Source organism: Jatropha curcas, chromosome 3, assembly GCF_041381405.1.
Source record: "Jatropha curcas cultivar XTBG-Jc1 chromosome 3, XTBG_Jcur_1.0, whole genome shotgun sequence".
Taxonomy (NCBI): Eukaryota; Viridiplantae; Streptophyta; class Magnoliopsida; order Malpighiales; family Euphorbiaceae; genus Jatropha; species Jatropha curcas.
The window spans coordinates 5,543,961-5,556,014 of record NC_143153.1 but is presented as its reverse complement, the minus strand read 5'-3'; the positions used below and the strand labels follow the sequence as shown (position 1 = coordinate 5,556,014).

The following is a 12,054-nucleotide window of genomic DNA, read 5'->3' as shown; positions in this document are numbered from 1 at the left end:
GCAGTAGAAAAAATAATTGTAGGTAGTAGAAGTAGAGTAGTAATAGTAACAGTAGATGTCTTATTCTTTGCATTAATAAGAAAACCAATTATAACAGACCTCGTTAATTTTTAAATTTCAATATTAATGCATAATTTGTCCTTATTTCTTAACTATTTTTTTGGCCAAAACTAAAATTTTTACTAAGATCTTAAGAATGTTAATTCAACTAAGCAAGCCCAGTAGCCGAATTTTATTACGCGTATATTTTAGAAACAGAAAGAAATTCCCTCATGCCTTCCTAAAAAAAAAAAAAAAAAAAAAGAAAAGAAAAAGGGAAAAAACAAAAAAGGTAATGGCCTCATGCCTATAAAATAGCATGACAAACCGTAACACCAGCACCCAACCATCCAGTCCACAGCAGAATAAAGTCGCTAACTAATCCTTCTCCACCACCACCACCGCCGTTAACCCACAAAACTTGAAGCTTTTAATTAGTTTGGTGTAAACGCTTAGAAAAAGATGGTGATCAAGGCTACAACCTTTACAACCATTACAACCATTACAACCATTACAAGCATGCCGGTTAGTATATATTTACACAAACATCGATCATTCGGAAACTTTGTTTTAATTATATTTATATACTGTGCAATATAAAAATCGCTTAATTTTCTGTCAACCGGTGCAGAAAAAGATGGTGATCAAGGTTTCCATGAATTGCGATGAGTCTCGCAAAAAGGCTCTGCAAATCGCGGTTGGCGTTCATGGTAAGTTACAAATTACACAGCGTGCTGCTTTTTTGTGTTTCTGGAAACTTGTTAGAGATATGAATTGGTTTGAATGGTTCTTGTTCTTGATATATCCTCACAGAAATTTTATCTAAACGCTTAGAATTGATTGGTTCTTGTTCTTGGTTTCAATTACTTCTATATGTTTAAAAACTTTTGCTGATTATTGCATCGAGCAGGGGTGCAATCGGTGGCTTTAGGAGAAAAGGATAAAAACCAGCTAGAAGTGATCGGAAGTGGAGTAGACCCAGCGAAACTTATAAGTTCGCTAAGGAAGAAGTCAGCAAAATGCCCCAACTTTCTCACCTGTGTATTACCAAACTGTAAGATGGTGCACGCAGAGCTAGTAAGCGTGATGTAGGAGAGCCAAAAAAAGATGTTAAAATAAATTATTATTATTATTTCTATAAAATTAATTAGAGGTATGTTCAAATAAATAAATAAATGTATATATACATGTATGCGTGTGCATAGTAAATAAGCATTATAATTAAAAAGAAATTGTTATTATTATTATAACTTTTTCTAGAGGAATGTTAGATTATAATTATTGATGAATATAATATTAGGTTAATGTGAAAGCATTACAAAATTCATCGTCTCGTTAAAGTGAAAGCATTACAAAATTCATTTTCCTTTCTTTGATTAAGACATCCACTTGCATGCTCTTTGAACTTATGATTGTTTTTAAAATGCTCATTATAATTAGAATTTGCGAATAAAAGCGGTTAATTTGGACAATTCTACTTAGTGAATATGTATTAAAAATTTAGCAACAAAATTTTGTTGAACATAAATGTAAATTAAGTTATTTCCTTATTTAATAGATCATGCAACAACTATCAATCTATAATATATATATAAAAGTACGAATGAAGGGAGAACTTTAACATAATCACGTGATTAACATAATCACGTGTTGCTCAAGCGGGAAGGTTTTTAGGTGCAAGACCCATCAACAGTTGAATTGTCAATAAAGATTAAATTTGGCGCACGGCAATTCTTGTTGTTTTCTGAAGATAGGTCACGTGATTAACATAATCACGTGTTGCTCAAGCGGGAAGGTTTTTAGGTGCAAGACCCCTCGATAGTTGAATTGTCAATAAAGATTAAATTATTAACCTTTTTTTGGGAGTTTTTCTCTGGCGTAAATGACAGAACAGAGAGTTGGGGTCGAAGAGTGATATAAATTTTTTAAATTTATTTACTTTTTATTGAGAATCTTGCCTGTGAGCAAATTAATCAAATTTAATTATATATTTAATATTATACTTATAATGAGTTGAGCTTATTTTTTATTATATGCATTTACATAGTTTGTATTTAATCAATGTCAACCCACACGCTTCAACACCTTTTTTTTTTAACTTATATACTTATATTAGTTTTAATTAATTTTAAATATAAAATATTTTTATGTAATATAAATATGAAAATTACAAACTTTATGAAAGATGTAATTATAATTCTTGGATAAATAAATTTATGTTGGATAAATAAATTTGTACAATTTATAAAATCCATACATTTTTTTATATAATGAAAATTATTTACCTATTCCTCATGTATAGAACAATTCATATACCAAATCAATGAATGATTTTCATTTTAAAGATTTTTTAGTATTAGAACTTTTTTTATCTTTTTCTTCCCAAATGCAATCAAAATATTGGTAAAAAAAAAGCAAGCAAAAGAAGTTAAGAAAGACTTCATGCTTGAGCATAATTTTAAAGTAAAAAATATATTATGAAATATAATGAAAAATTATTATTAACAGTATAGATATGGGCAAATTCACTTTCTAATTTGTTGGTATCGAAATTACACTAATTAAACCTATATTTGCACTAGGAAAAAAAACAACTTTTAGCATATGCATGTTTTATCAATTTAAATACTAGGAAATTTCTTGTCTGTTGAGGAACACCTTATATGAGTTACGAGGTCATGGAAATTTGTTGTATAGTATAATACAAAATGCCCCATTAAGCACAACACCAAATCCCTAACTTACCCAAAAGCAATACTTTCCTTTTGGCACTATTTTTTTTTAAATTAATTTTTTATCTGTTGAAAGCATGGGGCGTCAATTTTGCCCTTGACCTTATGTGCTAATATGTCAACTTTGAGGGGCTTAGAGCACCTCAAAAAGGTACTAAAAGCTAAGGGCTGCCCACTACATTTAGAGCGTGATATTAGGGATATACTCTCCACTTTAGAAGAAGCCAAGAAAGCTCATTGTTGCAGAAAGAATTGCAGGTTTCATAAAGGAAGTCATAAATAAGACATGATCCTATAAATTATATTTGGAATTTGAATCTATCCAACACCGACTTTTACACTGAAATTTCTTGGAATACCCATGTTAAATTAAGTTTCTTCAGATAATAAATACCTTGTATTGATTGCATACAAAGTCTTCTTTTTTTTTTCTTTCTGAAATCATTTTTAAAATTAGCAAATCACAATCACTTAAAAGATTTTTTTTTATTGAAGGTGATTTACAGCTGAGATATTAGCCAAGAAATTAGAAAGCTACGATAAGTCTTGTACAAAACTAGCATAGGTAGCTAGATTTCTATTCTGCCTTCACTTTTGCTTTAAAATAACCTATTTTTATCTGATGAAGTTTAATTAACACCTGCAACCAGACATGTCTCAGTCAATGATAATTAAGTTGTGCAGAACTGACCACATTTTGAATTGGAAAAACCCTAATAGCTATAAAACTTACATAGCTTAGTCAATAACACAGCTTCTGCCCTGAAAAAAGAAAAAAAAACATTCTTGAGGAAAACATGTGCATGATTGTCAATGGAGAAGCTGACACTAAAACAAAAATTTCAAACACACAATCCCTTTTGAAAGATTCTAAAAAACCCATTTGAAATCTCGTCCAGACAAGTTCATTTATGTTACGTGTCAAAGACAACTTACCAAATATTCTTTCACTTTGGATTTTAGAAAGCAATAATCTTTTTTTACCTCTTTTTTCATTATATGCATTGGAAGCGTGGTAACAAGCCCAAACGAACAGGTCTAAACGGCAAAAATCATTATATTATATTTTTATAATATAATATAGAGCATAATTTCTTGCCGTAGAAAATTATTATTATTATTATTATTATTAGTGACTGGAAATTATTGAAATAAATAAAATTAACCCATTTTGTGCAATCAAGAATGCAACAACCTAAGAATGAAGAAAAGAAACAAAAAATTTTTATTTATTTTTTTAATGCTTATTAAACATTTTAGATTAATAGGAAATTATTATATAGTTTCCCTATTATAAAGTAATACAATTTATTTTAAATATTTTTGTAAATTACATATTTAATCAAAGACGAGGACTTAACCATTGTCCTTTACACTGAAACCCTTTTTCTTTTTGGTCACTAATATTTGTATATATACATGCACGACATACACAACATGATCCAGTTGACTATTGTTGAGGTCAATGCGTCTCCTTCATGCTTTCTTCTTCTTCCTTTCCGGCTTTCACCTTTCTACACGTTTTCCTATTTTCATACTAATTAGATAAGATTGTAACTTTTTAATCTCAATTTCTCGTTTCTTTCATTGTACCTTAACTTCAATAAAAATCTATCACAAATTTTTAGTGGCTATCTATTTATCGAATATTTCCTTTGTTCAGTTTAATTTGTCAACTTTTGACTTTCACAGCAACTAAGAAAATAACTAAATCATTTCATATTTTTAAAAATTAAAGATTTCAAATTTTTAATTTTTGGCATCTTTTGGTTCAAAATGGTCTATTTTCTATATTTCTCGGAAAGATATGTCCACTTACAAGGAAATTATTTTCTAAGAAGTATAATTTGAATATATTTAGTATACAAGTCAACTTCATGGGAAGCAAATTACTTTCAGATTACAAAAGACAATATTGTTCATAATACAAATTTATATGTGTTTAGATAATAGGACAAAATGGTAAATTAACTAAGGAATAAGTGCAACATCCCTAGTCATCTCTAAAGAAATTGCTTCCCTTATGTAAGGAAAGTAGGATAGAGTACTTCGAAAAATAGAATTGAAAATACAAACTAACATAAGTATTTTATGCACTTTCCTGAAAGTCACAATTCTCTAATTTACTTATCCCCAATCAAACATCACCTTTAGTTTGGAGTAACAATTGATCTTGTACTATTTTATTTATTTCAATTTAACTGATATGTGTTTTTCTTATAATAAATATATTTTTTTCTTAATTTTTTATTATTGTTTTGTCTCCATATTATTTGGAGCTTTTTTATCTCTTCTTTTGTACATGGGTTTGATATTAAATAAAGGTATGATATTTGATTTTATTGAGTTGAAGAATTTGGATATTAAATTGAAATATATGGATCTTCTATTAATGGAATATAGTAGTGCATCTTATTCATCCATTGACACACAGTGAATAGAACTCATTTGCGTACATCATCTATAGTAAGTACTTCGAAAACCAATTTTAGGTATAAAAGCTCTAGAGAAGATAAATATTATCTAAATAAATAAAGGGCTAGTTGTCATTTGGAAGATTCGTAGCTTTTATCATGATCATCTTCAAGTAAAGAGATTTAATATTATACATTTCTGTTAGTTTATTACTGAAAAGAATTTAAACATTGTTTTCTTTTATTAAAAGATGAACGAAATGGCAGCTCTATATTATTAATGAATTATTAATTATATTTCTGAAAAAAAATTATCTTTTGTAAGTGGAGAGGAATTTATTTTTAAATCAGAAGGAGGGTCTAAAGCTCATTAACCAACACAGCAATGTTGCCAAGCCACACCCGTTCTATCAGCATGAAGCAAGTCACGAACACCAGTAGGAGGAGAATTAAACAACACTACCTCATGCGGACCATGAATAGCATCCTTTGCTCACAAATCGGCTACCGAGTTAGCTTCCCTATAAAATTATAATCATCTTCACCTCCCAATCACGAAGAAGAAGAGAACTGCAAGCTGTAAACAAATTATGATTCCGGTAGCCACCTGCCTATCGAGACTGAAGCATATCGACAACCACCTGAGAGTTGCATTGTAAATGAATATGCCGCCATCCTCTATCCCATGCTATCAGCAGAGCATGGTAAACACCCCATTGTTCAGCATCCACAGCAAAGCATACCAATCAAGAGCTCGAGAAAACCCCAACTGCCATAGACCATTCCATGAACGAAAGGAACCTGCACAAGCAACTATGCCAGGCTGACCGCAAGCACTCCCATCAATATTAATTGTAATCCATCCAACAGGAGCTGGCACCCAAGAGACAAGACATGTCTGAATCGGCTGAGTGCTACCACTAATTCTTTTGTCATTGTCCCAAGCTTTCCGCACCTCCTGAACTTTAAGAAAAATAAAATCACAAGTGACCTATAAGTGACCTCAGCAACAGGAGAAGAAGGATAAAAAATCCTCTTTTTTCGCTCCTTCCAGATCCACCAAATACACAATGCAAAGGTAACACTCCAAAGGGCCCCCTATAGAACAAATCTCCGTAGAACTGAGATTATTAAGAATCCATTGAGGCACTATGTTAGAGGCAAAATCATCACACAAATCATCAACAAGGAACCAGTTCCAAACTCTGCGAGCCCTACTACAATCACGAAGAGTATACAGCCCCTGTTTCACTAGCGCCATTGCAACTAGAACAAGAGTCAACAGAAGTAAACCCCCTTCTACACCAGTGAAGAGGAATTTATTACTTCATGGAATAGGCCAATAAGATATTTGGCTCTATCCGGCTGGTTTCATGTTTCTCACTTGGTGGTCATTTCTAATATTTCAGTTGAAATCTCATTCACACTTGACATTCCATCAATAAACTATTTGGTCATACTTTGCTAAGTGGACTACGTCTAAAAATCAAAGAGCATTAAATAATTTGTTATATCCATTCTTAAATACTTGTCACATTTGAAATTTCACATCTCTTAAAAAATTCATTAAATTTATCTAAATTACAGACAATAAATTATTCAGTAAATTAACTACATTGTTCTTAATTTAATATATCCAAACACTGAATTTTGAGGAATTGAAGCAATAATTCTTGCTCGTATATAAAGTGCTAAATGAAAGGAAAAATTTATTACTCTTTGAAATCATAAATGTGATAAATATTTTAGAACATGACAAGTATTTAAGAATAGAGGTAGTACTAAATAATATCGATATTACATATAAGTGGACTATGACATTACAAATCTCTTTTATGTATGTTGAAGTTTTTCAGGTTTTTTACCTAGCTTTTCCCATGGTGTAAGTAGGGAGCTTTATAGTTCAGGTATAATTTTTTGAATAAACTAATTTTTTCTAGATTAAAAAATAATAAAATAAATTAATTTACCAATAAAAAAAAAAACTACCAAGTGTTAATATAAAATATGTAAGTCATGTGTAGATTGCAGAAGATCAACATTATTAAGATTATACTTATTTAGACCGAATTCATGGCCTCATCAATGGACCGAACCAATGAAAATAAAATTTTTTTTTTTAAATTATTCTTACTTCATCCTCTTTTTTCTATTATATATGGTTAAAAATACTATCATTTTAATAAAAATTAATATTTTTATTGGTTTGATTCATAGATAGGACCAGAAACCATGCTTAGACAAGTCAATCATTATTAACGGGAGAAAAGTTCTTAGAAAGAGGCAAAGAATAGTTTTTAGAATCCAAGGCTGGAGATTAAGCAAAGATTCTCTGCTGCAAAGTTAAATAGTTCAAGATATGCTTGAAAGAAATTTGAGGGGAAAACTTCTGCATAATCCATAGATATATTCAAAGTTCTTTAACAAAAGTCATCTATTCCCTTCGCTAATCTCCTATTCCTATAGAATGCTCTACTAAATAAAAGTTATTTTCTAATTAGAAATTTAACATATAATCTGTAATGTAAATCTGATGAAACTATAAAAATCATCAGCATCGGAAATGAAATACATAGCCGGAAATATTGACTTAGCCGGAAATATTGACTGGACCGGAGTTTGAGTTGATAGATGGAACTTGTGTGTTTTTCTATCTCTAGAACGGCATTTAGGTTTTTATTTTGTTTTTTTTTTCTGATTTATTCAAATTAAAGCATTAATAACTAATATATTACTACCTCCGTTCTATAATAGTTGTCAAATTTGAGAAAATAGTTTATTCTAAAATACTTGTCATTTTGTGGTTTGAAGGTGTAATAAATACTTTTTTACCATGTTTATCATTTCTATAAAACCAATAATTATTATTTTAATTTAATGGTTTTCTTAGAGAATTAGTAATTAAGGATAATATAGCTAATTTACTCAATAATTTGTTACAACTTAAATAAAATTTAATGGTTTTCTTAAAAGACGTGAAATTCCAAATGTGACAAGTATTATAGAACAGAAGTAGTATACTTTTATTAATTTGGTTTGTATTCAGAAACATAGATATTTAATACTAACGACTGTCGAGGTTGAACAGTGAGGAGAATTATTGAATAAAAAAAATAACTATTTCCTCCTTCCCATTTTATTTGTATGATTTGACAAAACACAGATATTAAGAATTTAGTTTCATAAAAATTATTTTGGCCTTTTTCATTCTTAACTTATTAAGATATTCTTAACTTATTAAGATATTAATAAAAGTCATTTATTTAATAAACAATTATAAAGATTATTATGAGAAAAAGTAATTTTTTAAATATATAAATTTATAAATCTTATAAATATTTTGATATATTCAAAAAAAGAATAACAAGCAAGTAAAATTGTACGGAATCAACTATCAGTTCTAGCATACTTTCAACAACTCAACCAAGCACTCAAAATAGCAAGTTATAGGATTCTACTTTAAAGGTTATAGAGTCTGCTGAAATCCCTGCTGTTGAAGTACGAATAGATCTGTTCTCCAGAAGCTGTTGCCATAGGCATTGCAGAAAACCTAACATAGTCCCTCTCTGACTTAGTTCTGCATATTTCAGCAACATACTTGAAGAGCTGCTTAATTGGCATCCACTGAGAAAAAGAAAATAAAAAACAAAAAAAATTACCATCATCTTTCTAACAAAAACCATTAATATTGCACATAAAGTAAAGATTACTAACTTTCTTGGTTTCTTTTTTAGGATTTAATCTTAAATTGAAAGGAATATTATTTCAAAGTTAAAGCCATCAAGGTGGATTTGATTTCTGAAGGCATTGTATAAACAATTTCTTTCATGGCTAAAGGAAAAAATGAAATATTATATGATTATTTAAGAAACGAAAATAAAGTATTTCTAATTATTTGAAATGATAAAGGAGGGGAATAAACAATCAACTTTATCTTTAACCCTTCAAGATGTAAACTTGATTTTTAAGTCCTAGAACAGTTTATTGATGTTAGCATATCCACTTTAAAGGCTTTCCTTTCTTAAGATGTTTAAAACCACGTATTATGCGTCCCATCCCGTACTACTACTCCTTCCGTCCCAAAAAAATAGTTCATTTCCTATTTTCATACAGATTAAGAAAATAACAATTATAATGATTAAAGGACAATTTTATTCATATGACTTTCTTATTATGCTCATCTTAATAACACCTGAGCAATTATTATATTAAAATAATAAGTAAGAATTAATGATGATTATTGAAAATAAGATAAATTTAATAAGGGTATAGTAGACAATTTAAGGATTAACTATAATGCAAAAAAGGAAAGTGGGCTATATTTTGGAACAAATCAAAAAGGAAAGATGAACTATCTTTTTGGGATAGAAGGAGTATTTGATTTAGAGGCTTAACATATTCTTTTTATGTTTAGCAAAGTGGTCTCCAAGGTGTCAATAACATATTGGTGAAAGTGTTGTTTTCTGACTATAAGAATAAAAGACTTGTTATGGAACCATTTCAAGACTATAAGATCAATAGACTTTGTTTAATATACATTTATATCTATATAAAGAAATACAACAAAATGCATAAGCTAACACTCAACTCTCTAGTCTTAAAAAGATAAAATGAGTTATTTTAAAACAACCTGAACAAATAATTACTTTCTGTGAAGTCCCATCCACACATTACCAGAGCTAATTAATTAAAATTCTCAAATACCTAAACCATCAAGAACTAAATATTTTTGAATTACAAAGTTTTCCTAATTCATAAAAATAGTATAATGCGTTCTAAGAAAAGCAAAAGGATCTCATTTCTTATTATGAAGAACAAGAGGAAGATCAGAGGAAGTATGCCTGCATTTAGCACATCCAACAATTGCCATTAGCTTTTTAATCAAATATGAAAACTCTGAAGTGAGAATAGAGGAGTAGGACAATGAAGAAAATAGGAATTATAAGTTTTCTGATTCTAAACATTTAAAGGAATTATAAGTTTTCTGATTCTAAACATTTAAGGATGATCTTATTTTCAATGCTCCTACAGCTATTCTACTAACCATACACATAGTATTTATAAGAACAACATAAAATAATCAAAAAAATACCAACATAATACAAACTTGGAAGTGAAAATTCAGAACAACAATATCAAACAGTCCTTTATTAACAATAACATAATAATAACATCTAAAATACCAACCAATATATTATCAATTATCCTGAAAATAATATTTCACCTATAACTATAAGACCACACAGAATAAACAATAATAGGACCAGGAAGCAGCCATACCAGATGCAAAACCAAGCGAGCAAAATGGTACAATTCGAAAACATGTCCTCCTTGGGCGCTGAAGGAATAAAGAAGATGTTGATTGCGAGTTACTGCCAGAAAGACGACAAAGCTTAATGTTTCTAAACTTCTGCATTTCAAACCAATGGATGTAAAAATGCTTGCACAAAACTTGTTTGGCTAAAACTTGAAGTAATTCTTTCAATTTATAGAGGAAAACTTTTCCTCCCATAGTCCCCAATGCAAATTCCTTGCCATTGGGGCTCAAGAAGTCAACACTTTGAATAGTTCGTTGACATCTTGACTTGGTTCTATTTTCCTAACAAAATGACAGAGTTTAAATTGGGACACCAAGAAAATACACAGAACCTTCTTATCAAGCGTTCTTGTTGAAAAATAATACTGAACCAAAAGGATTGTCAATTAGCCATGAGATTGTTTTCCACTAGTGCACAAGCTGCTAATATAATCATACTCACTCATCAGTAAACTAAATCATCCGAACTAACCGAAAAATATGAACCAATCACAACCAAAAGAGCAATTAAATTCCTCTGAAATTGGTTATAAGGAAACAGATCAAAGAAAAAAATGAAACGAATACAGAATTTTGCTTACCTGGTTGAAAATTAGCGTTTCTCTGGTTGGTGTAAACCGCTGCAAGCAAGAGAGATAAAGCGAGGGTTGAGAAATTAAGAAGAAAGAATAAAAAATAAACAGGGCGAAAACAGACAGATAACGTACAGCTCTGCAGAAGAGGCAAGAGGCAACATTGATAGAGAGAGAAGATCCAGCTATAGCTATAGTTAAAAAAATGTCAATCATTCTGCACATAAAATATTAAGATAAATATAACAAAATATAACAAAATCAAACGGAAACGGAAGCAGGAGGAGCTCCATGATTGATATCTGAATCAGATAGAAGCCACACTTAAGCGTGCCACGTGGGAGTGAGGCTATCTGGAAGATTCCGTCCGTCAAGCTGAGTCTAAAATAAAATCTCCCCCGCCGGCCGGTGATACAAGCAGCTTTTTTGGTTGGAATGGGAGTAATTTTTTTTTAATGCATGTGAAAAATAATTCTGAAAAATATTTAGAAAAAAATAACTAAATTTATCAAAATTTTCTATTTTTAAGGGCGTTTAGTTCAGCTGCACTTAATAGCTGTCTTCCAAACAACTGCACTTAGTATTTTAATATTTTTTATGGTTATTTTATTTTTAAGTTTTAATTATTTAAAAATAATATTTTTATTAAATATTATTTTAAAAATTTAAAATTTTTATATATATAATACATTTGAATAAAAAAAAAATACTAATATGATCACATTAAAGATAAAAAATATAAATATTATACATTATAATATATAAAAAAAAATAATGATTGTTATTAAAATTTTACTAAATATCAATATTTATCAAATAACCGTTGTTAACTATCCGTTGATATAAATAGCTAAACGATGTTTAGTTTTTAGTTTTTTTTTTTAGTTTTTTTTTTTAATCTAGATTCATTTGGTTTTTAGTTTATTCATTTCTTGATAGTTAATTCTCGTAGTGTTTGGTAAACTTAAAACATCTCTAAA

At 29.4% G+C, this 12,054-nt stretch overlaps 2 protein-coding genes across 8 annotated transcripts; one reads left to right on the top strand and one right to left on the bottom strand.

Moving 5' to 3' along the window:
• The first annotated feature begins 376 nt into the window (after positions 1–376).
• LOC105641560 (heavy metal-associated isoprenylated plant protein 47) lies at positions 377–1,327 on the top strand. The gene is made up of 3 exons (XM_012226143.4): positions 377–564; positions 671–749; positions 950–1,327. The coding sequence occupies exons 1-3, from the start codon at positions 502–504 to the stop codon at positions 1,129–1,131; spliced, it is 324 nt and encodes a 107-aa protein (XP_012081533.3). The 5' UTR covers positions 377–501; the 3' UTR covers positions 1,132–1,327.
• A 7,172-nt stretch (positions 1,328–8,499) lies between these two features.
• Positions 8,500–11,601, bottom strand: LOC105641562 (uncharacterized). 7 transcript variants are annotated; one of them, XR_016320186.1, is made up of 5 exons: positions 11,210–11,587; positions 11,084–11,122; positions 10,835–10,922; positions 10,466–10,595; positions 8,500–8,809 (listed from the first exon to the last, which is right to left on the bottom strand). XR_016320186.1 is itself a non-coding variant. In XM_089719667.1 (5 exons), the coding sequence occupies exons 2-5, from the start codon at positions 11,288–11,290 to the stop codon at positions 9,938–9,940; spliced, it is 339 nt and encodes a 112-aa protein (XP_089575793.1). In that variant the 5' UTR covers position 11,291; positions 11,399–11,601; the 3' UTR covers positions 8,818–9,937. The 7 variants fall into 7 exon arrangements, 2 of the variants coding, with proteins under 2 accessions (XP_089575794.1, XP_089575793.1); XR_016320183.1 differs by lacking the exon at positions 10,835–10,922 and having other exon boundaries at positions 8,510–8,809; positions 10,466–10,557; positions 11,210–11,291; positions 11,399–11,554; XR_016320184.1 differs by lacking the exon at positions 10,835–10,922 and having other exon boundaries at positions 8,510–8,809; positions 10,466–10,557; positions 11,210–11,265; positions 11,399–11,551.
• Positions 11,602–12,054: the final 453 nt, after the last annotated feature.

Bases quoted from the DNA above. Each gene is read 5' to 3' on its own strand.
- LOC105641560 (XM_012226143.4), top strand. From the start codon at position 502: ATGGTGATCAAGGCTACAACCTTTACAACCATTACAACCATTACAACC. The intron at 565-670 runs GTTAGTATATAT...CAACCGGTGCAG, and splicing joins CAACCATTACAAGCATGCCG to AAAAAGATGGTGATCAAGGT. The intron at 750-949 runs GTAAGTTACAAA...TGCATCGAGCAG, and splicing joins AATCGCGGTTGGCGTTCATG to GGGTGCAATCGGTGGCTTTA.
- LOC105641562 (XM_089719667.1), bottom strand. From the start codon at position 11,290: ATGATTGACATTTTTTTAACTATAGCTATAGCTGGATCTTCTCTCTCT. The intron at 11,123-11,209 runs GTACGTTATCTG...TCTTGCTTGCAG, and splicing joins CTTGCCTCTTCTGCAGAGCT to CGGTTTACACCAACCAGAGA. The intron at 10,027-10,465 runs GTATGGCTGCTT...TGCTAAATGCAG, and splicing joins CTCGCTTGGTTTTGCATCTG to GCATACTTCCTCTGATCTTC.